This window comes from Bombus bifarius, unplaced genomic scaffold, assembly GCF_011952205.1.
Source record: "Bombus bifarius isolate JDL3187 unplaced genomic scaffold, Bbif_JDL3187 scf7180000008178, whole genome shotgun sequence".
Classification (NCBI taxonomy): domain Eukaryota; kingdom Metazoa; phylum Arthropoda; class Insecta; order Hymenoptera; family Apidae; genus Bombus; species Bombus bifarius.
In genome coordinates this window covers 325,841-352,253 of record NW_022884495.1, presented here as the reverse complement: position 1 = coordinate 352,253, position 26,413 = coordinate 325,841, and the positions used below count along the sequence as shown (strand labels likewise).

The following is a 26,413-nucleotide window of genomic DNA, read 5'->3' as shown; positions in this document are numbered from 1 at the left end:
ATGGTTGAACGAATGGTTTCCGCGATATCGAAATGTTTTTTGTTTCTTGATTTATTTCTTAGCTCGCGGCTATCTTAGATCCGTCGTCGAGATCATTCTGGCAAACGGAGATCCCTTTGGGAAATGGATACGAAAGAAACACCTGGACAATAATTTACATGAACATTTTAGTTTATTGTAAGCAACACGTAACACGGATACAGAAGCTCGTGCGATATTCAGCTAGTAGTCGATCTGATTAATATTAATACTAATCGTAAATTGCGCCCGTTATGATATTGCATCGGTCTATCACGATCGAACATCGAACGTTGGGATTGCTTTTCAGGATCGAAGGGACATTCTTTCGATCGAATTGGTTCCTCGGTATTTTTCTTGCACGTTTACGCAACGTATTGCGCGAACACCGCGTGTTCTTACTCACTAAATTATTAACAATGTACGCTTAAACGTTTCCCTCCGATTTGCGAGCTTCGCTACCTAATATATCATCTTATCGTAGCTACTATACGACACGAGCCTGTAATAATGGCACAGAAATCGGTAACCTTTTCTAAAATATTACATGGCAATTGCTATCAAGCGAGAATTTCTCGATTCTCGAAGTCAATCTTTTCTTCGTATTTTAATTTTGCCGCATATCCTGAAACTTAGACACTTAAAATCTATTCAAGTAGAACGAGAAGCGTATTTTCCACGTGTCTGATCGTTTGTTCGATTTTACGCAAGCTTTGCAAACGTGAATCGTCAAAATTAAAACTACCTTCTTGGTGAAACGATTGGCCGACTAAACGACTGGAAGAAAATCGAGCCTGTTATTTCGCTCGTTCTCGATCGCCTGATTTCAGACTGGCATAGTTCCGCTGGATGATTTACGGCGAAATTCGCATGTATGGAGATTTTGACAAGTGTCTCTATCGTTCATTGGTAATCCACACGTGTACCATAGATATTCGTTGTGACTTACGACGCAGAATCACCAGTCAGGTATCCGTATATTATTAGATGTTGAATTTCAAATTTGACATTAAGAAGTGATCAACTTAGACAGTCCAATAATCACGAGAAATTTATCGAAATTGGAAAATTTCCGAAATCAGGGACAAATGTATCGCAGCTTTTATCTTCCGCATACTTTGAATCATTGGCAATTAGATCGCAAGAGGGTTGCTTGTCACAGTTTCCATCGACAGCTAATCCTCTTCGAATCTTCAAAGGATTAAGCCGACATTTTCGTGTTGGATACACCTTGGTAATGCGAAATATGCGATAATGCCAGTAATACTAATTGCTTGGATGACCTTTGCGTGATTCGAGCAGGAGACCAAGTCGGCGTGTTTATTGTATCGTTGCAGAATTTTCTGCGGCAACGATTTTACGAGGTATTTGAGACCTGTTCGCCACGGAAACGTGATTACTCGCCGCAAGCGAAACCGCAAGGCACAAGGAGTTCGCGTCTCATCGATATCTTACGGCTGCTTGATCCACCAATTAGTCGTGGAATGTCGAGGCAGCGAAACTCGAGGAACTTTGCCGACGCAATGACCTCTTAGGAAGTTCTTCTTCTGTACTTTCGTTCAAGCGAGTCTCTAATCTGCGAAATCGGAAGCACGAATTGCACGAATTACGCGACTGTATTTCGCTTCTGACGAAGATTTTTCCCCTTTCCCCGCTGGAATTAATTACCAAGCAGCCTATAAAGTCGGTTCGATACCGAGTCGCGACTATTTGTCGCGAGGATACGACTTTATGGCATGGATAATCGTCGACGCGATAATTGTCATTTTGGCCGAACGTAGCTGAATATGTAATTGTCGGTATAATTACTTAGGTAGTTACATGGGCGCATGTAAATAGTATTTATCGTAAGTGAGCACGAGCGTGGCCGATCACGGCAATTCGAGGAACGTGATCGTTCTGGGACTGCGATCCTCGAAGTACGAAGGACACTGTTTCTAATTTTCGATCGACTTTGCCGACTTCGAGGTGTCCTGCTACTCTAAGCAGCGGAAGATATTCGAATATCAGGGAAATTGCAATTAATCGATAGAATTAGATTCGTTCGTAAATAAATATATTCGCAAATCGTCCTACGGTTATTTGACGGTCTTGTCAGCGTCAATTCGTTGGGTTAGTTGTCGTCGATCGAAAACATACAACAAGAACAAGAAGTAATCACGGTAAATTATAATTTGTGCAGAAAGAATACGTGCTCGTAAAGCTAAGATACGCGTTTTCTTTGTAATATTTTTCGTTTCTCCTATTTCTTTTTCCAACGCCCCCGCCCCCTTCCTCCTTTCTTTCCACGCTCCCCTTTTTTTTCCTCGTGCGTTAGAACGGAAGAATCAATCGTTTTAACGTGCATGATTTTTGCAGAACGGACGACCGCCTTTCGCGTAGAAACTTTGGCCCTCCAGATTCTTCTTACACATCTGTAACACACAGATACACACCGTTAACGAATAAAATACGTTTCTTTAACTTTCTCCGCTAGAGATCGATCGGTTTATTTCGAGAAGCATTCTCGCACTAATTGCGTACCGTGCAGTTGAAACACTGGCTATGGTAATTATTGTTCAGGGCCTCCACCCAGCGATCTCCAGCTTCGACTGGGAATCCACACGCGAAACATTTCGTCGTGAACAATTCGTTCCAATCTGCGCAATAACGTAAAAGGAAATTCAATTTTTTAACGTGTTTGCTTTCAGGTTGGCTCTTTAAGTGAAGAATTGAGAACATTTAACCAACCAGCTTCGCAGTAGGGCAATCCTTCTTCTAGGAAGAACTGACTGTTGCCAAACAGCTTGCCGCAGTAGGAACATTTGAAGCATTCAGGGTGGAAATGTTTTCCAATTGCGTTCAGGCAGTCCTAGAGTCATAACCATAAACGGATAAACCGATGAGTTTCTAAGCTAACGTTATACAGATTTAAACAGCTTTTGCGAAAAACTTACGCCTTTGATCTTGTTGTTGCATCTGTTGCAAGATGGGGCGATGAAACGTTCGAAGCAGTATTCGCAATAGAGTTGGCCCTTCTCTTCTACAAAGCCGATATCTTGGAGAGGTCGACGACATTGGGTGTTTACGCAGACGAAATGATCGGGGCACCAAATTTGTCCCAAAGCGGTGATGAATGGTCCCCTAAATAATCGCGATGATTACACATTTTTCCAAGCCGCTGATGGAAGCTAGTATTTTGATACGAAAGAAGCAAGACGTAGCACAGCAAAGAACGATTGCCCGTAAGACAACTATTTTACGAACCTTATGCACTCTTTGTCGTTTTTACAGCACACTGGTTTTACGACGAGACCATTTGACTTGTGATTAGTATTTTCTTCGTTAGCTGTTAACATCGTGCAAACAAGTGAACATTGTTAATCACGTCAGAACAGGATAACGAATTAAAGTTATTATTAGACAACCAAACAAAACAAGTTTTGTCAAACAATACTCGTAAATTGTAACGCACTGCAGACGTTCTTTGGTATTTACAAGCAAACATCACCGACTTTCTAATCTAACGGTATCTCCTGATAAGAGGATCGGATCAAATTTGTACACAATGAAGGTGTAGCCAAACTCTGTCCAACAAAGTGTTTAAAAACATCATCAGTCAGATAGTCCCTTCCCAAGCGCATGTCGATGGATCGATATTTAAAACACGAGGAGCTAGAAAAGCGACTCAACCGTCGTCGTTCGATGACGGAGAACAGAAAATATAAAAGGGGGATGCGGCAAACACTGAAAAAAAACAACAAACGGAACACCTAACAACAAAGGGGGAGTACCTGACGTAAGAGTTGCAATAGGCGCACAGGGGCAATCGTGATCCCGGTCCAGTTGCTTGATTTAGGATGCCCCTTCCTCGCTTTGGCGCGCTGCTACCAGCGAAAGTTCCGCTCTTCGACCCGGCACCACCGAGACCACCGACTCCGGTACCTAGATCCGGGTGGGATGACAAATTTGGTGGGTCTACTAAACTGTGGGTATTACTAGAGGGTTCACAATGGATACCGTCCTGACAGTAATTTTGGGTTCCACATTGATTTCCGGTTTGACAACGGTTGTTAATCGAACATTGATCACCTGACTGGCAACGGGTTTCGGTGGAACGACAATAGCTTTGGGTTGTGCAGCAATAACTCTTAGTCTCGCTGCAGCTTTGCTTTTGGCTTTGGCTCTGAGCTTCGGGCTTGTACAATTGCACGGTGGGAACGTTCTGGCCAGTTTTGGCAGTCAGTCGTGCGAGCTGCCCACTCAAATTAGTGCGAGGCTTGTGGATAGGCTGGAAGGAGTTTTTATTCTGAGAGCAGGCAGTGGAAGTGTCCTCGTAGGGTAGAGGGATCTGCGGGAAAGGAAGCTTTGCCCTCGATGAAGGTAGACAAGGTTTGGAGCAGGGTGCCACGCAAACGGATCCGTCGGGACACGGTGACACGCAGATTCCGCTCTCTGGACAGTTCGGAATATCGATCTCGCAGGCAGATTCCCGGCCGCAGCGACCAGATGGTTGGCCACAGGTTCCAGTTTTCATGCCAAAGCAAGGCGAAACGCACACTCCCGAGCGATCGGCAGTTGGGACCACGCATACGCCTGATTTTTGGCAAGAGGTATTCGGTCCTTCGCACGGTACCACTACCACGCCTGCTTTGGTACCTTGATCGGAGTGAGCTTTGCAAGGTAATACCGTTACACCGGTGTCTGGACAGGGTTTCGATGCTGGAGTTCCGTAACTAACGTGACGCACTTCCGTCGAGCTGCTGTAAACTGGCTGAACAGCGGAGCTCGTTTCCGTTTTCGAGACCATGGGACAGAGCAGCGAAGGTTTGGAGGGACTCGTTCTGCTAATGGCACATACGCCTTTAGGTGGTTTCTCTCGTGGTTCTGTTCTCTCTGGCAAAGGCCTAGCTGGAACTCTTCTCTCGCATCTCTCGAAATCTTCGGTGACTTCGAGCGATCTCTTCACCACCGATTTCTTCTCCTCGCTCGTTTCCTCGCTGGTCATGTACCGTTTCTCTTGATACTGAGCATGAACCGCGTCCGTGGGTTCTTTGCCTGGATCGTCGGTGCGTTTTTCGTCGAAGTCTACGGTCTTGGAAGCGGCGTACTCGGCGTGTCTATGCCCGTCGTCGGTGTCCTCGTCTACTTTATAAGACACGCTCTTTTTAGTAGGGAAATGTATCGAACTTCGCTTCGTAGGTGGAGGATCTTCTCTGATTCTGGGTGCGTGAGCCTTCACGTAACAAGGAGGAGGTTCCGGAGGTCCTTGAGCAGGCGATTTAGACCTTCCTGGAGTTGGAGTCGGAGTTCTGCTCGGCACATACGTGTGACTTTCAACCGCACCTCTTCTCATGGCCACTAAATTTCTTTGGTACGACGGAATAGTGTCTGGTTTCTTCAGAGAAGCGGTTATAACTTTGCTACTCGGCGTCTGAGGTCGCGATCTCACCGGAGATGGGGAAGTATCTCTCAGACGAAAATCAGGCGGAGGAGTAGGCAAAGGTCGAGGAGTGCACGGTTTAGGCGGAGGTTCCGTTCGGCTGCTTCTTCCCTCGCCGTATAAGATATCAGCGGGAGGACAATGAGCGCTTCCGTCCGGGTAAAGCGAGGGTGTCTGAGAACGACTGGCGATTTTCTGGTCCTCGGGTCCGATCTCGCGACTAAGAGGCGTGTACGGTCGTTCCGGAGCGATCGTGAGTGCTTCCTGAAACGGAGAAATCGGTCGAAGTTCTTTCTTGGGCGGTTTAGGTCGACACCTATGGTCCAAGTATATAGTTTCCTCCGTGTACACTTCCTTTACGCTGCTGGAAGACGTACTGAGAGGCGTGTATGGTCGATCAGGCGCGGTCGTTAGAGCGTTCACCATTTCAGACTTCCACTCTTTAGGAGTCGAATTCTGAAGGGCAGAATGAGGTATCGGTTTCGGGCCTGTATCAGTCTGCTTCATAAATTGAACGCGTTTTTTATTCGTTTCCATGATTTCCTGGGCCGGAGGATACTTGGAGCATACGCGTCGATCCCTCGGCGCTTGTTGATCCCTCAGACTTTTGTGGACCTGTACCTGTTCTCTTAAACTCTTCTTGCGCTCATCTTCGATGCATCTTCTTCTGACGCGTTCTTGAACCAACACTTCCTCCGTGATCTCCTCGTAAGTCTCTTTGATGAGCTTCTTGCGTCCGGGAGTGTCGCTGTCGGCTTCCGTCACTCTTTCCTCGCGAACGACCGTCCTTCCCAGAGGTTGTTCTCGAACTTCTTCCACTTCTTCCTCACCCTCCTCGAAAGTCACGTGTCTGCTTCGTTCTTCTTCCTCCTGTCGTTTTCGCTCCTCTTCCTCTCGCCGTCTTCTTCTTTCTTCCTCCTCCTCTCGTCTCCTCCTTTCTTCCTCTTCCTGCCTACGTCTCTCCTCCTCCTCCTCCTCCCGCTTTCTCTCCTCCTCTTCCTGTTTCGCTTTCTCTACCATTTGCTGCACATCCACGGCAGAGGTGACCACTTCGGCAGACTCAACGACCGTCTTTTCTTCAGCGTCCTCGACGTCTCTTTCCACCTGAGTGGTGGTCCTTCTCGTGTAAGTTTCTTCTTCTTTTTCCACCGTTTCTTCCTCCGTTGTTTCCTCTCTGGACTCCTCTCTAGGTTCCTCCACCATCGGGGTATCGGGTCGCATCGGTGACGGTTCGACAGTTTTCTCTAAAGTCATTTTCGTCTTCACGTGCATTCCATCGACATCTTCTTCCGACGTCTCCGTTATGAAGTCGTGTTCTCCTTTGATTCCTACGGTGCCTTCGTCTTCGATCTCGTCCGCCGGTCTCAAATCTATCACCTCCTTGTCGATCTCGGTCGTCTCCTCCTTCGCTTCTTCTTGCTTTACCACGTGTTGTGTCGGCAGCGGCGGCTTCTCGCAGATAGTCTGTTCGCGTCTACAAATTTCCGCCCGGTACGAACGATGCTCTTCCCGAAATGGTTGATTCCTCTCGCATATCCTTTCCTCCTGACAGATTTCCTTCTGATGGAACTTCTTGCACACTTTGGGAGGCTCGACCCCGCTGTAAGTCTGCTCGTACAGATTGCTGCCTGTCGTAACGGTGGCTGTCCATGGTTTTGGTATAGGCTGAACGATTCTGGTAGGCGTCAGAGATCTCCTGACACCGTCGGTCGAGCCTGGTCTCGATGTTACCTCGCCTCTCGACTGTTTGCCGGTGATCTCCACCAGCTCCACCTTTCTATACGCTGGACCTGGACAACTGACTCGATCCATCGGTTCTTCCTCGAAGCGATAGCACTGTTTCGTGACCCTCTCCACCTCCCTATCTGTGCTTTCGTCTCTCTTCCTTGTCAGCGCCCTCTCGCAGGCCTCGATGCAGGCTTTTTTTTCTTTTACCGCTTGTCTACTTCTTCGATCGAGGGCAGGATTAGGATCGATGTACAAAGGACTGGCAGTGGGATAAGTAATATCTTCGATCGGCTTTGGGGGCGGCCAGGTCAGGCTTTTCGATTTTACAGAGCTGGGACGGTACTCGGTCTTGGTGTCCTCGACGATCTCGTAATAGTAGGACTTTTCGTGGGTTTCCGTCGAGCTTTCTGGGATCATGATGTTTCACGGGATCGTTCCGCAGGAGGGAGATCGATGGAATTTTGCCGGGTGCACGGTCGGAAGCGAGCAAACGGAAATCAGATTGCACGAGGCACACAAAACGTTTGACACACGCGTTTGATAACACAGGCGGTAGGTGGGAGTTTTGGGGCGTGTTAGAAAGAACGAAAGAAAAACAAAGAAATCAGCTGTGAGTAAGAAGCACATTGACCGATACGTGCCCGTGATCCTTTTATCGTAAAGCAAGTTCATGTTGACGATCATCGAATATTTAACTGAAAAGATAATGGGCTACTGGATCGCGGGCACGTCCAGGATGCTAAATAAAAAGAAGCGCAGCTTAAGAATGAAAAAAGATAACGAACGATAGCCAGGATCAGGAAGTTACACATTTTCGTGATCGGCTGGCTGCGTTCAAGCGATGAAAAACCAAAGCTCGTGATTAAAGCGATTGATCAACGCGTTAATTAAGCGTTACGAGTGAGCAGACGCACTTCTCCAAAATCATTCGCCACTCGAACACTCTGTCATTGAACGATCTACAGATTCGAAGATCAATCGCATCTCTAGACGATCGTAAAAAAAAAAAAGGGAACACGAATTTCGAGCGCTGTGGGTTAGCATCTCGACCTTGAGTGCACCTCGAAGGAGTCGATGCGAAGCTAGGAAAAAATGTAGTTAATCAACGGTACTTTGGAGGATCTTGAAGATGCGTGTACGTGTGTATACGTCTATGTATCGTAATATGTATGTGTGTGACATGAAGTGGTAAAGGGAACAACATGTATCGAGCGAAGAGCGCTTGTTCGGCTTAACTATCGCTTTATTTCGCAATCGCAGTAAGTTCTCAACACTTTACGAGAAAATCATTTGTCGACAATAATACACGGCTCGAGTCACGATCTTTTTAATTTCGAAATCACCGATTCTTTCGATCGATAAAACAGAGAACCGAACAATTGGTGAACGTTGAACAAATTCTAATCCCGTTTCGAATCGTTGTATTCGAGATTAAAGAAGAATCGCGAGCATCGAACGTAAATAGTTATTTGCATAGAATTGGACTGTTCGATTCGGCTGTCAGCACGAAGACGACGACGGCGTAGCTGAGAGCTACCGACTCATGCGAATGTGAGGGAGAAAGGTCTGGGTTTCGGGTTGAAAGATGGACCGGCTGAAAAAAGATAAGAAAAGAAAAAATTATGTCTGGAGGAGCATGAACGGAGTATGACTTTTAATCGAAGTACCAATTCGATTTCCGATTTCTAAGCCATTCTTTTCGCTCGTATAGAATATCGTTCGCTATCAATATCGTACGTGCGAGTAGTATAAGAAAAAAATAAAAAGTATTTATACAGAGGAGATACCATCGCGAAAAATAACACATAGTAGTCTCTATCGAAGTCTCTTCATCGTTACGTAAGATCTTTCTATCGAAACAGACTTGACTCATTTATACGCTATTTAGGTCTCGAATTCAGTCGTCCCAGTTTTCTTTCCGATCAGCCTGCATCGTCGTTGCTCCATAGGACCCACCACGATCTCGATCGAAGTTCAAATAAACGTGTCACCCTGACGACCGTGATCGTCGAGAATGTCTCGCGATGTAGAATGAAATGTCGCAGCCCTCAGAAATCGTCGTCGACGTCGTGAAAACGACGAGCGGATGAAAGCAAAGTTCGACAGAGAGCTTGCAAACGACAGAAACGTGACGGCAAATAGTTCGAATGATCCGTCGATCGTCGTGAACGCGCTTCAATGAACGGAGTTGCGAATAGTAACAGATAGATAGATAGATAGATAGATAGATAGATAGATAGATAGATAGATAGATAGATAGATAGATAGATAGATAGATAGAGATAGATAGATAGATAGATAGATAGATAGATAGATAGATAGATAGATAGAGAGAGAGAGAGAGAGAGAGAGAGACGGAAAAAAAAAGATAATGCGAGGGACACAAGCCAAATGGGGCATATTAGCCAAAGCTAGAAACTCGGTCAGAGGATTTGGATCTAATCGTCGTACCTCTGAAGGGCACATTTTTTGGCTTTGGTAGTACCGAGAAGAGACCTATTTGCAACAATCGAAGACACAGTGAGGCCAAGGATAATAGGCGGGTCCCGCCATTAGGATTACACCGATCGACCAGAGATCGTTCCTCCAGATACCAAACGAGAAAGTCGAGCTTGTCATCGGTAATTTATACGACCGCAATTTCCGCTTTTGTTTCCTGCTAGCGTTCCGGGTTGACATGGCTCTGGCGTGCCTGTCGTAATTATCGCTAGAATGCTGGCGTCGCGACGCGGAATTTCATGCACGTAACAGTCGAGGCGAAAAGCAGAGGTACTTCTAAAATCATGCTACTACGGAGAAGGAGCTCAACTTTTATCTCTTTCGTCTTATCCTTTTTATAGATCTCTTTCCGTTTTAACGAGGAACGCAGTTACATAACGCGATCGTCAATTATGTAATGACAAGTCGTAAGATGGAAGAACGATTTCACGTACGTCTAAACGGCGATCTCGACGATTCTCGTGGTCACTTTTCCCTCGTGATTCTTCAGCGCGAGTCTAACCGCGATGTATTACGAAGAAAGAAACTTACCGGTCACAGTCTGACTCTGAGGTCGTGGTAGAGTGCTATTTCCTGTATTCGCTAGCGGTGGTGACGATATAGTAGTACTCGATCCTCCGAAGGGTTTAGGACCAATTAAATTGTTCGATGCTGGAGCCTGCATGATAGAAGATACTCGATTATTTATCGTTCTTGTTCGATCAAAGCACGATCATAGTACAACGATACGATTAACAATATGGTTGTGTGATCGGAACAATTAACGGACAATGACGTTTTGCATTTCAACAAATAACAACGAAGGTACACGTAGAATTTCGTTAGATGTGAGATTAGTGAGGCGTCGTGGCAAACAACATGACAAATGCGATGCATATTGCTACGTTTAATAAACTAGCGTCTACGTAACGAGTCGAGAATTTCGATTAGCGTCAGAAACGAACGACGAACACTGATAACAATTATATTCGCCGCTGCCTTGACATCACGTTGCATCGACACACAATAGAAGAAAAAAAAAAAAAAAGAAAAAAAGAACAGAATATACACGGTCTTATCTCAGCAATCGCGCAGGATCGCGATCGTAGTGAAATTTTCTCCACACGCTGGCATCGTTCTCTGCAAAAAAGCGACAACTTTGAGTGAAAGCATGGTGTCAGCGACGTTACCCTTTCGCGCACTAAATCACGAACTCAACGGAAAGTTACGAATTCAAGCACAACGTTCGCGATATATTCTCCATGCTCGAATCACACAGCGAAGGATTTCGTCGACCTTCTTTTTCTTTCTTTTTCTTTGCGTTTAAACTTTTCGACGTACTTCTCTGGAGAACATATCTGGTATTCAAAGCAGCGGCACCGCGGACAGCGTGATTTTCATCGGATCGCTAACGACGTACCTTACCGAGCGTAAGGTTTCGAGTGTGAGACGTTTAAGACGAGTCGCGTTGGGACATTACCTGCACTGATCGGAAACTGGGTGGATTGACGGGCGAAGTGCCAAGGCGGGTGGGCTGTAATACATAAAACGACAGAACCATGTCACGTGGAAGTGGCAATTAAAAAGGGGAGAGATTCGTGGCAGAGTCGAGGCAACACGCACACTCGTAGTCGCGCCAGGCTAATTAGTCACAGCTTCGAAATAATCGTCGCCGACGCGAATAATTCAGATTTTCGACTGACAAAACCTATTCTTGCGTTTACTATCGGCAAGTACATCACAGCGCATCGGAAGGACGATCAGGTCGAATATCACAACGATGAATATCATCCGAGTGATTCATATCTCTTTTCTCGCCGAACATTGACTGTGTTTTCTTGTTTCTATTTCGCTCGATCTGGTTTTTTATATCGATACGTATTCCTTCTTGGCTTCGTTCGCCGCGTCTTTCGAACGACTGTTTACTTTCGAATTTAACTCAGAGACAAGATCTCTCGGATGTCCAAGTATCGTTGAATTCGTCGACGACGAAACCGCGATCGACGATGCCGATCGAGACTCGATGAATCGTCGTTCGCATCGGAGAACGTTTGGGTAACATCTCGGGAGAATGTCGGAGATTTAACGACGGTCTTACTGTCGGATAAAAATCACCGGTATTGCCTAACCTCTGTACAACCGGTCTGAATGGTGATCGTGCTCGTAAACGTTTTCGATTCCCAGTGGCAGTTGTCGTTGCTGATGCAGCCGTTCCTATTCGGGGACGATAGCTGAGAATTCGGGAATCCGTAATCGGGACTCGTACGGTTGTAAGCCTGGAAAAGCAATTAGTGCCAAGCAAACACCACACGTGTTATCGTCTTAAAACTGTTGTCTTCCTAGATTCTTTGAAATTCGATAAAATCAAGTCGATTGGAAAGAACGATGCCCCGAGATATCAGGCAAGATCGAAGCGAACAAACGATCAACTCGGTGTCATTTGCGAGCGCGACAAGCAAAATTGGATGCGATATTTCGAAACTATATAGGAGGCACGTAGGAGAAAGGAAAAACGTGGATACGAGGACGCGATTAGGCGAAAAATACTTACGGAGAATGGTTGGGGCGATGATGCGTGATTACTCAAAGGTGGAGACAACGGTGCATTGGCGAGCGCAGCGGAAATCGTGCTCGCAGGAGCCTTTCCGCCTCTGTGACATTTAATTGGCACTTTATTCAAATTCTCCGCATATTTCCATCGTTATTCCATAGGTTTCGTGTCGTTATGATATAATACTTACGGTGGTATGGTAATTGGAACCATGCCAGCAGGTGCATTTTGCCTGGCGACTAGTTTCGCGTGAATGTCGCAGTACAGTTTGTTGTTGATATTGTAATAACCGACGTTCTTCAGGGAGGTGCCACAGGTGGAGCATTTGAAACACTCTACGTGAAGATTTTTATCCTTGATCCTTACGAACACACCCCTGCGGAAGAGAATGTCCGATTAAGGTGACGATATATCTTTATCCGTTTGATCGTTTTAATAGGTGCAAAGTGCATTGTTGTCGGATGTGCCACGAGTTTTTCATCTAAATATTCAGAGGGAAAGAAAAAAAAAGGGGGGCGGGATTCGATACCTCGACGAGAGAGGCCGAGAACACAGGGGTTGTCACGTTGTATCGTGGTGTTTCTCAAAAACTAACGTCTGTTCGTGGTTGCGATGCCGTGTTATGTGAAATGAGTCTTAGTTAATCCGTTTGCATACTCTTTCACGAAAATAACGTGTGCTTGACTCGATGGAAAAATTGCACGAAATACTTGAAAATATGTATGCGTATCGAACGACGCAACGTGAAATGTTCGTAAAGCGCGGCGAAAGTTACTCACGGAACGTTTAGAAGATGTTCGATTTCTCAAAAAGGGCGTAAGAGGTTTGCAAAAAAGATATGTTGACAAAAAGTACTGAAAATACGTACAAAAAAACACAACATTTATACAAAAAAGGAAAAAACACGTTCAAAAACAAAAAAGAAAAGTCACAACATCGAAAGCATAGTTTATACCATCCTGGTGACTACGTAACCAGAACAATTCGTCAGATAACGCATAGAATGCTAATGACAAGTCGAAGAAATGCGATGGTGGTCGAAGAATGATCAGACATACGTAAATCTTGCTAATCAATTCCCATGAAAATTAAGCAAGAGAAGCTCTCACAATTGCCAATGATTTCCACACTTTTCCGCCGAGTAATGAGAATCGCGAATAAAAGGATACGTCCTTTTTCCAAGGAGCGATACTGACGACGATAGAGGCGACAGAGAAAGAGATAGATAGATAGATAGATAGATAGATAGATAGATAGATAGAGAGAGAGACAGATTCTGTGCTTCCATTCAAAATACATAGCGACAAAACGTGCACGTTTACAAACATCGATATATATCGGATCATCGATTTACGATGGACGAACGCGGAAAACGCACATTCTCGTTTTACTTAGTCGAAAAGCGTTTCGGGATGATACTAGCGTACGACAATCGAGCAAAATCAAGGCGGCCATCATTTTTGCGTACTCTTTGTCCGGCCAAGAACGTCACGTTAGGAACGAGAGTCACGATTCGCAACGAGACACAAAAAAGAATGAAAGAAGCAAAAAGTCCTGCTACAAAAATACTTGGACGAATGATCGTATAAAATATCACGGAATCGCGAGCTCGTTCCCACCCACACCCACATACGTGACATTACTTTTTTTTTTTTTTTTTACGGGCGAGACACTTAATAGAAGCGACATATCGTCGAGAAGCTAAAATTCTCCGGCCCATTTCGACCGTGCAAGGGAAGAGAGGATTTCACGTAAATATGTAGTTACACGAGAACTCGGTCGCAGTTGCTACAACGAACAACCGATGACGCCGGGGAGGAAGAAGAGGACTCCTGTCGTTGCACTTGACGTTTCGACGACGGACTTTCATTGTAATTGACGGCCGGTATACCGTGCAGGGCATGAAATAGAGGCGTGGGTGATCTCGGCGAAGTGGCCCTTCCGCCAACGGCATGGCTCACCGACGAGTAAAACTCTGTTCTCGGAGGTACTACGACATGGAAGTAGAGAAACCGTACTGTGACTCGACCAATACGAGAAATTTGTCTAATAGCCGCGAACAACTAACGAGCGAATTGTTCTCCGTGGGAACATTCTCTGTCATCTCTTATCCTGCGCGTGAACGAATTTCTAAATCGTATCGGATACTTCTGATACGATCTCTCTTTATAATATAACGAGGACGAATTTTCTGCTGCCAGTTGCAATTTAAGACGGCGGAGAATTATCGTTCAGAAAATCCGATTCGACGTTAGAAATCGGAGCATAACCGCGCCGCTCTCTTCTTTCGTGCGTCGAAAGGAAATGGTTTCGTGGTCGCTGCAACTATTAGAATCGTCACGGTCCTATTTCCTTTCTCGTTCTCGATGTCTCCGGTCTGAAAGAAATAAAGTAACGACCGAGGGGACGATGCGCCTCGGCGCGAACTTACACGATGAGCCTCTCGCATTCGGCACAAATGTTCTGTCCAGGTGGAAGGCTTGATTGCGGCGTCGACGGTTGCTGCTGCTTGGTTTCGGGTGCCGAGACTGGCCTCAGTCCTGCCAGGGCCGGCGAAGACGGCGTAATCACGCCGCTCTGCGCAGTTGGCTCCGCTATTTCGCAAAGAAGTTATCGTACCGGCATGCACCAGACTAACTGGAGCCAGCTGATCCAGTCGAAAAATCACTGGAGAGAGACTCTTTATCGCGCGTTACGCTCCTTTTAAGAAACGTTTGTTCCACGCTTTGCGCTCCACTACCGTTAGCTCACTTACGTTACGACTCTCCAGAGATTTTTCTTAGCTTCGTTTTGCATAAGACGTTCGACTATTAATAACAAGACAGAAGTAAACTCGAATTCGTTCTCGATAATTCGACAGAATTCCACGAATCTAAGAGGCGTCGATGTATGTTTCTTTGCTATTCGAATTTCTAAACGCGATTAACTACTAACCGGGTTCCGGCGTCTTTGGTTCTTTGTCCGCTTCCTGAACCATCTTGAATACCTCGCTGTTCTCCGCGTTGTAGTTTTTCTCGTTCTTTTTAAAGTTCACCCTGCAAACAATCGGCTCTGTTACCGTAAACAAAACTATTCCTGCAATGGTTACGTTCTATCGTAGAAGATCTTACCCAAGCACACCACCGGCTAGAACTTCCGCTTGCGCCGAAAGAGTTTCCGCGATAGTCTCCTCGCTATATATACCCACCGGGCTGTTGTACTGTTTGTTAACTATAGATTTGATCGAACCGTCTCCCGTTCCATTCAGCTGCAACACGCGAATAAACGTTCGTTAGATGGTTTTTGGTGTTGCGTCCGAAGATTCTCCGCTTCTTTAACCAATTGACACTAACGAATGGCTTTGGACTGAAGTTGTGACCGCTTCCGATGTGCGATCCATCTTGTTTCTTGGCTGCCAAGGATGTCTTCGTAACTGGAGCGATATTGCCAAGCCCTGCGGTGGGCGATGGCGACGGCAGGGCCGAACTTATCGGAGACACGTGTGGTTTCCAGGTACTACCGCCTCTGCGAACGACAGTAACGAGATAAACTCACGGTAATAACCGATCGGTCGGAAAATGTTCGAGTCGCAGTCGCGTCTGTTGCTACCTCTGTATGGTCAACTCGAAGTTGTTGCCAGCTCTCACGATAACATCCTGCGCGTCCTTGTGCCTCAGATTGTACATCTCCGTGTTATTGACCCTGATAACTGCATCGCCGGCCTTCAAACCAGCCGCTTCCGCCGGCGATCCGGTATTAACCTGCAATGCACGATGTTTACTCAACAAACGAATATCGTGTTTTTCCCTAAAAATGATAATTCCGACGAATCAGTGGTCGATACGTGGCCCATTTTCCAGGGATACGCAGACTCTGTCCTCCGTCGAGGAGACGTTCGGAAGACTCGAGCCGCTATATTTAAGTGCATGCGTTACACCTCGAATGTCGGATACTGTGCATCCATTCACGCGAGGACGTTCGAAAAAAGAAGGTTTCGCTGAGAACACGAGCAGGAACGTCGAAGATAAACCAGGGGGAGCCTTATTGAAGTCTAAGAATACGTTTTTTGCTCGATCTAAAACCCTCCTGCTGTTTATTTCTTGCTGTTCATTAATCGTACACGAAGCTTAAATGCTTGATTATCGTCCTTTCACGCTCGCGGATCTGCCCGTACGTTCTCGAAGAAATCGCCAAGTACGCTTCGTGAAGAATTCTTTCCAGAGGTTCGAACGGCCCAATCGCGACACTGCCAATCGTCGTTATTTATGCATCGCGCAGTTTTATCTTTCTTCGCCTTAGTCAAGTTCAACAGACGCCCGGCGATTAAGGAAATGAATTACCTTGCGTGATCAATGAGTCGCTTTAAATCATCGTAATTTATCGCGTAACACCTCGCACACTCTTTCAACTGTGATTTTGCTGCGAGTTAATTACGCTATTAATATATTTGGTAACCAGTATGCGCAGAGGATACGCGATCCGCTTTGCCTCGTTGCTTTTGCCCATTGAACGAGACGCTTGATCTCTTTTCGGCCAGCGATTAAGAGTAATCGATACTTTCGAGAGGAAGAAAACGAAACGAAAAGCTCATTAAGAGAGCCTCCTACAGTTAAAGAGTCGGCTCTCGTCGTCTCTCCTTTCTTCCTTCGATGTTCTGACGGAATCGAATATAATTAATAGACGCGCATCAGACCGATCCAGGCCCTAGTTCTTTCTATAAATAGTAACCCGTACGTTCGTTGATTTATTATCGTTATTTTTATTAACGGATCTCGTACACCGGAGAACGATGCTTTTTCCACGCTGCCACGTTCCTTTTATTTCCAGTCTGTCGAGCTACGAATAATTTTTCCAGTGGTTGAAGAGAGCGGTTGGGCCCGATTCTTACGCACACACGTAGGCTCTCGAGCAAGAGGTTTTTAACGATCAGCCGTGTGGGCTTCGTACTTAAGCTCGCGTCACGAAGACGAAATCAGGGCAGAGGGTGAGTTGTTCGATTTGCACGTCTGCCTCCAGAAATAGGAATGCGAAGTTGCGTCATCGTTGTTGCCGTAATAGTTGGATACGTTTGCTGTGCACGTTATTATCAACAGCGTGGCTGTTCGAACGAGGGTGGGGAATCATCGGTGTTTCGCGTTCCGTGAACACTGGCAAGAAGACCGCAGAGCAAAAACGATACCGATTCGCCAGACGCGGTTAATGGTCAAGGAACTCGTGGCGTTCTTCTCTGTCCCTAGGTGCACGAAAACGTAGGACGTGGACGTAAGTCAGGGTTAAGCTCGGTGGGCACCGTGAAAGCCTGCCTCTAAAAATAGTCTCGGACCGGTTTAAAAATAGGCCCCGAACACATACGCCTCTTATTTGTACGTATACTCGAGCAGCAGGCCGAACCAACAGTTAGAATGCATCAAGATGCAGCATAGTCTTATACGTATGACATATCGGAGCCCAGGCCGTGTATTCATTCTACGAACGCTCCTGCCACCGCGTGAACCGCGATGAATGAACGAGTACGCGCGGACATACGTGTTCCGAGCGTACACCAACTCGGGCCGCAGCGCATGCTTTGGGTAATAATAGCGTCTGACAATTTTGGATAAAGTATACTTTGCCTCTGCTGGCCTGACCGCCTCGTAATGGAGTATACTAATTTCGTAATTAACCGGCCGGCAGGCGTGTTCAATGGAAAATGACGCGAGCTTCCCTCTACATCGAGCGTCGACGTACGATTTCGTAGAATCGAATCGACGCTGCTAGGTTTATTTTCCTTCGGGATAGAAAGTGAAACTCGCTAAACTGTTAATACACGTCGTATCGTGATCTTGAACGAAAGCGTACTCGTTACGAAGTACGCGGGTCGCGTATTTGTGACGAACATCCGTGACTTTAGTAGCTACGGAGCTACTGAACGTATTATTAATAACGACGTATCTAAAAATATATGCCGAAAATATGTGTGACGATGCAAGTAGATGCACTTGAATGCAGCGGAACCGAGAGCGAGAATACGCCAAGGTGTACGAGGTACGCATTCCAATGGGCGGGTTATCAGAGACGGATCCATCCTACCTTCCATGCTGGAATGCATTTCTCTTCTTTTTTCTTTCTCTCACTTTGAGGACTTAAGGCTCGTTCATACGTGCAATACTCTCGAAAAACGTGGACAGGGAACGGGCCTCGGTCAGTGACACCGGTTTTAATCGGACCAAATGAAAGGGAACGCGCTCGATGGAAATAAGTCACCGATACTTTCGCGTCTTCGTCTCGTTCTTATTTCGCTATTTTAACGTCGTGCCCGTTATGAATTTCATTGCGATCGAATAACAGTACTAATCGTTCTGCTAATGGAACAGCGTGTAAAAATACGACGAAAACAGAGAAAGAGAGAGAGAGGTCGGAATTCTATTAGAATTACCGGTGAAACGCGACTCTCAGCGTTCGTCCATGTAGAATGCAGGCGTGGAATTTCAAAGATATTCTTTGTATTCGAGAATCTCGACGCGGGAACTTGGAAACGTTCGGAAGCCATTGCGTTCGTCCAACGTTTTCGATTATATCGTATCATCCCGTTTCTCGCGACTTCGTCCACATAGTCGTGACGCATAGACCGATAAACTTATCTGCCACATTCGCGAATACTCGCGCCACTCTAATTATATATTGCTGCATACATAGGTCGGAATGGTTTGCGGCCGCGGGAACAGGCAAAGTCAACGGTAGCCTCTGTTGTCCTAAGGTAAAGCAGAAGAAATAGATAGTGACGTCAGGCCGAAATTATCGGCCTACGTTCGATCTGGCCTTATCTTTTCGAACAAACTGCACGATGCTATTCGCGCGCAAGATGTAACAACATACATACGTACGTACGTACGTATCCAAGCAAACGAGTCTAGACGAGTGTATCGTTCGCGTGTAGCCGAGTCGTAAACCTCCTTCTACGGAAGGCTGAATATCGATGACGTCCGTGCCTCTAGAGACCGAGGTTCTACGATTTTTCGTAATGCAAAACGGTCGACCGTGTCGAAACGCGTTGATACATTTTGATCTGCCAAGCGAACGCTCGCTTTTCCTTCGTTTCATCGCCTTCTTCGTATTTGCTGTAATCGCGACGAAGCGACGGCAACGTTACAACAACAGCGACGAGACGTAGACGTCTTCTCGGAACGGTGAGTAAGTGATTACGCGTTTCGATAAGGCAACCAGGAAACGGAGTGCAATGTATGCGTGAAAGTGGATTCGATTCTCGGAGGTGCTCGTGATTAGGCTCGATGACACACTCGAGCCGGAAGAGCGTCAACGTCAGCCACAAAGGATCCTTGTTAGATGCTGCTCGAGAAAATCGTCGGCATAGAGTCGACGACTCGAATAATCGAACGCAAGATGCGCCAGTCTCTCTCGTCGATGACGCGAAGCGAGCACTCGGAATGAGCTCACCTCGCTTCTTCGTCGGTTGATAAAGAAAGCGACGGAGGAGCGCGTGTAGTCGATTAGGATTATCGCGGCAACGTCTACGTTTTCCATTCGACGTTCGCATTTGGAACTCCAATGACATACAAGTAGCGATATGACGCGTGCTATTTTCAAACGCGGAAATAGACTCGCGCAACGTGCGATGTTTCTCGATGCAACAGCATTTTTCTCGGACGGATTACAGTTCCACCAGCTACTATGAAAAACGTTTCTCAAGCGAATCTCAAGTTCGATGATGTCGTAATAGCGATGCGATCACGACGGCGAGGGTGTCGTATTACCCACGAATTCAAGAGGTGCTACTCTAGAAGAGACAAACATACGGCAGAAGACTGATTTCTGGTCTGACTTTTGGCAAATTTCCCACAACTGCCTCCCACTGTGTCTCTTCATTCCCGAAATCGAATCGGCATTTACGATGGCGTTCCTAAATCTTCGACTTCGTCATCGAGATACAATTTCACTCTGCCTTGTCTGGCTTTCCTCATTTGTCTCGCGAACAATACAGGAAAAGAAAAAATCCTATATAACGCGATATCCGAGAAGTTTCTCTTTCTTTCACGTGTCGTTTCTAAGAAAGACTTCGACGATCGTTACGAACGATATCCCAATTACGCGCCTACCTCCAGAACTGTGGCTAATTAACGATCGTACATACGACGTTGCGTGTAACGATAGGTAATTTCCAGAACACAGGAAGCGTAAAAAGAAACGCGCCAGTGAAAATGAGCCGATAGAAATCAGGGGGAAAAGACGGTGGCAAGACGAGAGGAGGGCACACGCGACTCGTCGTGCCAATAATCCTACGAGATAAAAGAACGCCATGGCGTCGTGAAAACGGTAAAAAAGTCGAGGAATTGGGAGGAGGGGTGCGCAGTAAGAAATAAAAGCGATATTTTTATATCCACGGGTGTAAGCTCGTCTGTGGCGTCCGCCACCGGGCCTCGGTCTCTATTAATATCCACGGGCCGGGCTTCCTTTCGGCCTCCGCAGCAATTCTCTTTGCACCGGCGGACCAACGATCGACCACCGGAAAGAGAAGCTCCGATTGGAAAAAAAATTTCGTGTCGCATCTTCGGGCTTCCGCGAACGTCCTTCCGTTACGTGACTCGTCGACCAACGACATTTCAATACCAACGATCGTTCTACAAAAGGACGTATAATTTTTTTTTACCAATGCCGTCTCGAAGAAGGTTGAAAAAGAAGGAGAAACGTTTGCAAGCCCGTAAAAGAATTCGCGGATGAGTAGTTTCGAGTATTTTTATCGCAAACTTAACGATTACGCGCCCGTGTCCTTGGCTGCATTTGCATTTACGCGTAAAAGGAATAACGTATAGCGAGCAAGTCTGGTTGCTCGGCGAGTGGGCGATCCGACGATTAAAAAGCCGTACGTATTTTAAACGCGTTGATATAAATTTGTCCGAAGATCGTTTCCCGATGCGTACGAAAGGACGGTGCGGCGGTTCGAATTGCGAAAATACCGTATGTCACATCGATTGTCATATCGACAACCTCGCCGACGTTTCCCGTCCATGGGCCAAATGTATTTTCGTACCGTGTGCAACGGATTTCTACATCTCCGAGAATCTGTATCTCCAGAAAATCCGGGCCAAAACTCCCACGAACTTGCACGGATTTTCCTCCACGACGGCGACCTCGTCTTTAAAAAAATGTCAATCTTCTCGGATGTTTGTAGAAGGATAAAAAGGACTTGGATAGTCTGTCGATCGATGTACCGTTTAAAAACCCAAGATAATATTATCTGCGAGTTCTTGACATCTTACGAGAGGAGCACGACCCCTGAATCTTCTCGGCAATTGTGCCAAGTTTAAAGCATTTATTTTTCAACGATAATTTCGCTCTGCCTTCTCGGGTCCATGAAAGCAAGAACTTCGGTCAACGTGCTTTCACGAATTACGTAATCACGCAAATAGTTCAGATGCTATCGAGTACGATAGCTGGTCAGCAACGAAGATAATCGAATAGTTTATTCGAGCTGATAACGAGCAGGTCGGTAAACAACGTTGGGTGCAATTGTTGCCAGGTAGTCAGCGGTTGCCAAGCTTTAGACGAGAGCTACGACGATGCCAGAGTTCTTCGATGTGTACGGATGATGATTTATCAAGCAGATATCAGTCTCGAGCACGGTTTTCGTTCCGAAAGACGTTAAATCATTTTATTACGATCCTGATACTCGCGAATCTTGGTACAGCCGTTCGCTCTCTTCCTCCGTCTCTCCCTACGCATGGTAGATCGTACGGCGATCTATTTTCTCGGGTTTGATCCCAGCTTCGAGGAACAAATCTCGTCGAATGCGGGCTTCGTGGAAAGCCGGAAACTCTTACGTGTCTTTTTCTATCGCTCGTCGGAATTACGAGGTTGCAGCCGGTGCGAGGCAGCTGGCGACATCCTGCGCCAGCTTCGAATTCGCGGTTTGCACCCCGCTGTTTCTGCCATCGCTCGTAAACAAATCGGCCGCACAACTTTTGCCGCGCAACGATTACGTTCTCTTTACCGTGTGCAACACGGAGTTAAGCACGAAGCCGGGCCTCGTAGACATAAACAGAATTCACGAACGGTGACTCGACGCGACGGCTTATTTTCGATAATGACGAAAATCGAACAGCAAAAATATCGCTGTTCTCGATACAGTGCCGTTCCCCTTTCCTCCCCTGCACTCCCCACCCCCGCCCCGTCCCTCTTTTTCTTTCACTCCATTTTTCCCTCCATTCCCATTTCTTCGTTTATTTTTCTCGTTCTCTACAGCCCGTTCTCCAAGCGGTTCTTGCCAAATGTATTTACGAAGATTTGCTTCTATGTTTAGTCGGGACGATGCATAATTTGCTTCGTGTTGGTTTCGCGATGCCACGGTACTTCATTTTTCAGCGGCGAATTCTGTAAATCGCTTTCTTCCCACGCGGCTGGCAAAAGCCCAGCTATTGCCACATTCGTGTGTTAACCTTTATCGGAAGGAAGTGCCTTCCTCGGATAGGCAATATGCAAAGATATTTTTGTCCGTGCCTGGGCTACCTGTTAACGCCAATCGTTGCGCGATATTATTGTCGTACTCTTTACCTTGAACATACGAAACCACTGGAAAAATAATATGTCGTAGCCGCGCGTTTAACGACCATAGTAGTTAAGTTATCGATTTTATCGTTGCGCAAACGTATTATTACAGACATGGACAATTATCGTCGAACCGTTCCTTAAAGACGATCGCACGATTATCCCGCAGTCGAAGGTATCTTTTCCTTTCGTTCGAGTTTCTAGCCTTGTCGAGTGGGCGCGACGACGCGTTCGACCGCCGTTTGCAAACGATACGAGGCTAGAACGAATCGAACGTAATCCCCGCCGAAGCGAGCCACCACCGTGCCAACGATAAGAAGTTATATCGACTATCCCCTGAACGATGCGCGTATGTTCTTTGTACTCGTTATCTCGATTTGTAATTAAAAGTTGTTACAACGATACGGTAAGAGAAAGAACGTTAATAAAACGCGTTATGGACGTGACACTATAATCGGCTAATGACACGAGAAATTTATGTCGAGTCCTTCCTCGGTACGATAATGCGACTCGTACGCATCGGTCGCCAACGAAATATCGCATAACAACGCGCCCACGTTGCACCGACCGCGTCGCCGCGGAATCGCGGCAACTCGCGCGCAAATACGCGCAGCTGTTGGTCGCAGATTACGAGACCGAAACCTCTGTCTATGTTTGTAACGTTACGTATGTTATGTATGTAAAATTAGTCGTTGTCGGAGGAATCTCGCGGTTATTTAGCCAAAATGTACGAAAGGATTTCTTTATTTCGAAACATCGGAGCTCGCTTTGTCAATTTCGCGGACGAAACGTACGCCTGTATCGTTCGTCAGAGTGAAAAGATTACACGCGTACGAGCACGTTTCGAGTTTCACGTAGTCGCGGCTCGTCGATAAGAGCGTTTCTGTCTCGCGTGAATCGCGCCCGACACTTCTGTCGTTTAGTCTCCCCTTTTTCTCGAGCGAACAAGCAGGAGACGCACGTGCTACGTCGACGATTGGTATTTTTATCGATCGACACAAGATCGCTCCCTCCGACGAAAAATTTATTTTCGCGGTGACCAACGCGGTCCAGGAAGCACGAAGCCGTCGACGACATCGTCGTCGTCGTTGCCTTCGTCTTCGTCGTTGTCTTCGCGAGCGGGGCTCGACCCGGCTTGCGCGTTTCGCAAAGGCACCTTCTAGAAATAGAACGCCCAAATAATTTGCCTCGGATTACCAGCGACGCGACGCTACCTCTCTCTCTCTCTATCTCTCTCCCTCTCTCCTTTTCCCTCCTCTTTTTCTCTCTTTTTGAACGTCTTCGATGCATCGATTTTTAAAAACGTTCCTTCCTCGATTATTTCTCCATGTAGATATTCGCTCACCGTTATTTCTCGTAGGTTTCAAAATATTTTGTTTCGTCGATTCTTTAAACGCGCAAACGCGTAAAAAGGCAATGGTATGCCAAACATCTTCAGAAGTCTACGAATATGTTTACCCGATGAACTCAGCTAATAACCTTTAAATAGATTCGTACGCTAAGGCCCACTAAGTGACCGGTTGGTTTGGTAAATACAGGCGACGATCGTCGTTGTCACAAAGCGGCGAGCGAGGCGTACGTTCTGAAATTGACGATGTCGAAGAACCGGGGAGACGTCGGATTAACGCGAGAGCACGATCTATAAATCCCGCTAATGGTTACCGCGATGAAATGGCAAACTTCGTTAAAGCAATTACTCGCGATTAATTTGTAATTGCGTCGGGTGGGAGCGTTTGACACCGGTAAACTCGTATTTCTCTCCTTTCCGAGAAACTCGAGGGCGGCCGGACGTCGTATTTGCGGCCTCATAAAATAAACGGAGCACGTGCTGCTAAGAAGGCCAAGTTCGAAATGTCGATTGTAAGATAAAACTGTTGAACGTTCGAGCAGAATCCGCTTGCGTTTCGCGATCGTTTGGCGAAAAGCGCCCTTAAGGCACACCGTGTTTTAAGTTATATGTCACCTCTTCGTTAACAGGTGGTTAGTTGAAATATTTCCTGATCGATGATTTATCGCGTACGTTACAGGTCGCTCTTAAAATACGTATTCTCTTGCTCAACGATAATAAACACGAACGCGTGTACGTACACCGAGATGCTGGAAAATTTACAACGCCGATCGACATAACATCCGGCATGATATTTCGTAATTAGAGTCATTGAATAAAATCGACGTCGAAGTAAACTCGAAGAAAGTTGAAAATTCGCTGGAAAGTCACGGCGATAGTAGCCAAAAGCTTCTCGTGTTACAGTACGCTTAGTCGCCAAAACACGGTGGCGACGACGGTCCGCGCGTTTCGCACGTAGTTGGCAGCGATTTCTACCGATGCGCGTGAAATAATTTGGCGTTTGTTAGGCTATTACGTAATCCCCACTTACAGTCCATTATGGCGAAAAAAAGACAGTTCTCGTGATCGTTGAATACGTTCAAAGAATTAAATAGCTCAGGCTCCTGTTATTTTCGAGATTTCGTCATGGCCGCTAAACGTCACGGTGATCGGCGTAGCTACTCGTTGAATAGAATTTCATTGAATTTTATCGTCCACGCGAGTTTTTTTTTACGATAGCCGATTTTTACTACGCAAGAATTATCTCAGTATGTTTGTAAATTGCGTAATGTTTGTAACACACCTATAGTAATGATCGGTTGAAGACGAAGTCTTTATCGTCGTACGTCGATATCATACGTCGATAATGACAATTCATTGGCGCAATAAGTTTGAACGATTTCCAGTCGCTTTATCCGAGCTATCTGATAATCGTAATAAAAAAGACTGACGATTTTTCACGCTTATTGAAACGGGCAGATCGATAGATAGCCAGAAGAAAGCCACGATAGTCGCATCAGGCGCTGAAAGACCGGAATGTCGATGCGTAAAACACGATTGTTCGAAATTGAACGCGTTCCTATCCATCTAACGTTCTATCGAACTTGGAAAGATCCATTGCGACGTATCCACGTTGGAAATTTCCAAGCAATTAGTAAACACCGCGAACGCGTTAAAGAATATGTCGGCTAAGATAAAAAAAAAAAAGCTCACCTTTTGTACGACGAGCGGTGTGCCAAAATCCTTGCCTCCCTGAAGACGAAAGCCCCAGGGGGATCCGTCGAATCTGGAGAGTTTGACGTTGATCAGCTGGGCCATATCACTATCTTTTCTTTGAGCGGTTGATAAAAACTGAATCCTCTATGGGCGACGAACAATGCGAAGAAGTACGAAACAAGTTGGCTGGATCGTCGATACGTCAGCGAGACCGATTTCCTATCTGTTACGACTGAGTTCGAAACTAAAGGCAGAATATGCACGTTGCACCGGTCACGGTTGACGGCTGCCTTTGCGAGGCGAAATCGCGCGGTTGGGAGAACGGCACGTACGTTCCTGAAGAACGCGCAGACCGGAGTAAAGGTACGGTACAGCAGACGTCGAGGACGGTCAGTCGGGCAGCGGGGCCTGCCTGGCTGCCTTCCTTCCATCCGATTCGGCTTTGCCGCGGTTCTGGCCAGGGGCGGGGATAGGGATAGAGACCTAACACGCGGGTAGGAACGAGACCGCGATCCAGAATTATTCGGGGAGGGAGTGAATGGAAGGTGCGACAAAGAGGAAGCTCCACGTTTCCACGCGCTAAGGAAAGAAACTACCAACGAGATGCATATATCTGTTTCGACTGTGTATCGCGGCCATTAGATACAAAGGGCAA

General features: G+C 46.4%; 1 protein-coding gene across 9 annotated transcripts; it reads right to left on the bottom strand.

Annotated features, from left to right (window-relative positions):
- Positions 1-153: 153 nt before the first annotated feature.
- On the bottom strand, positions 154-26,190 carry LOC117209554 (PDZ and LIM domain protein Zasp). 9 transcript variants are annotated; one of them, XM_033451710.1, is made up of 17 exons: positions 25,756-26,190; positions 15,786-15,937; positions 15,530-15,701; positions 15,308-15,444; positions 15,132-15,232; positions 14,629-14,791; positions 13,965-14,177; positions 12,388-12,573; positions 12,198-12,297; positions 11,776-11,922; positions 11,127-11,180; positions 10,199-10,325; positions 3,792-7,575; positions 2,955-3,141; positions 2,749-2,869; positions 2,542-2,657; positions 154-2,432 (listed from the first exon to the last, which is right to left on the bottom strand). In XM_033451710.1, exons 1-17 carry the CDS (start codon positions 25,858-25,860, stop codon positions 2,355-2,357), a joined length of 5,943 nt encoding a protein of 1,980 aa, XP_033307601.1. In that variant the 5' UTR covers positions 25,861-26,190; the 3' UTR covers positions 154-2,354. The 9 variants fall into 9 exon arrangements, with proteins under 9 accessions (XP_033307601.1, XP_033307598.1, XP_033307595.1 ...); XM_033451707.1 differs by lacking the exon at positions 14,629-14,791 and adding an exon at positions 9,620-9,664 and having other exon boundaries at positions 3,792-3,942; positions 13,965-14,187; XM_033451704.1 differs by lacking the exon at positions 13,965-14,177.
- Between the last annotated feature and the right edge of the window lie 223 nt (positions 26,191-26,413).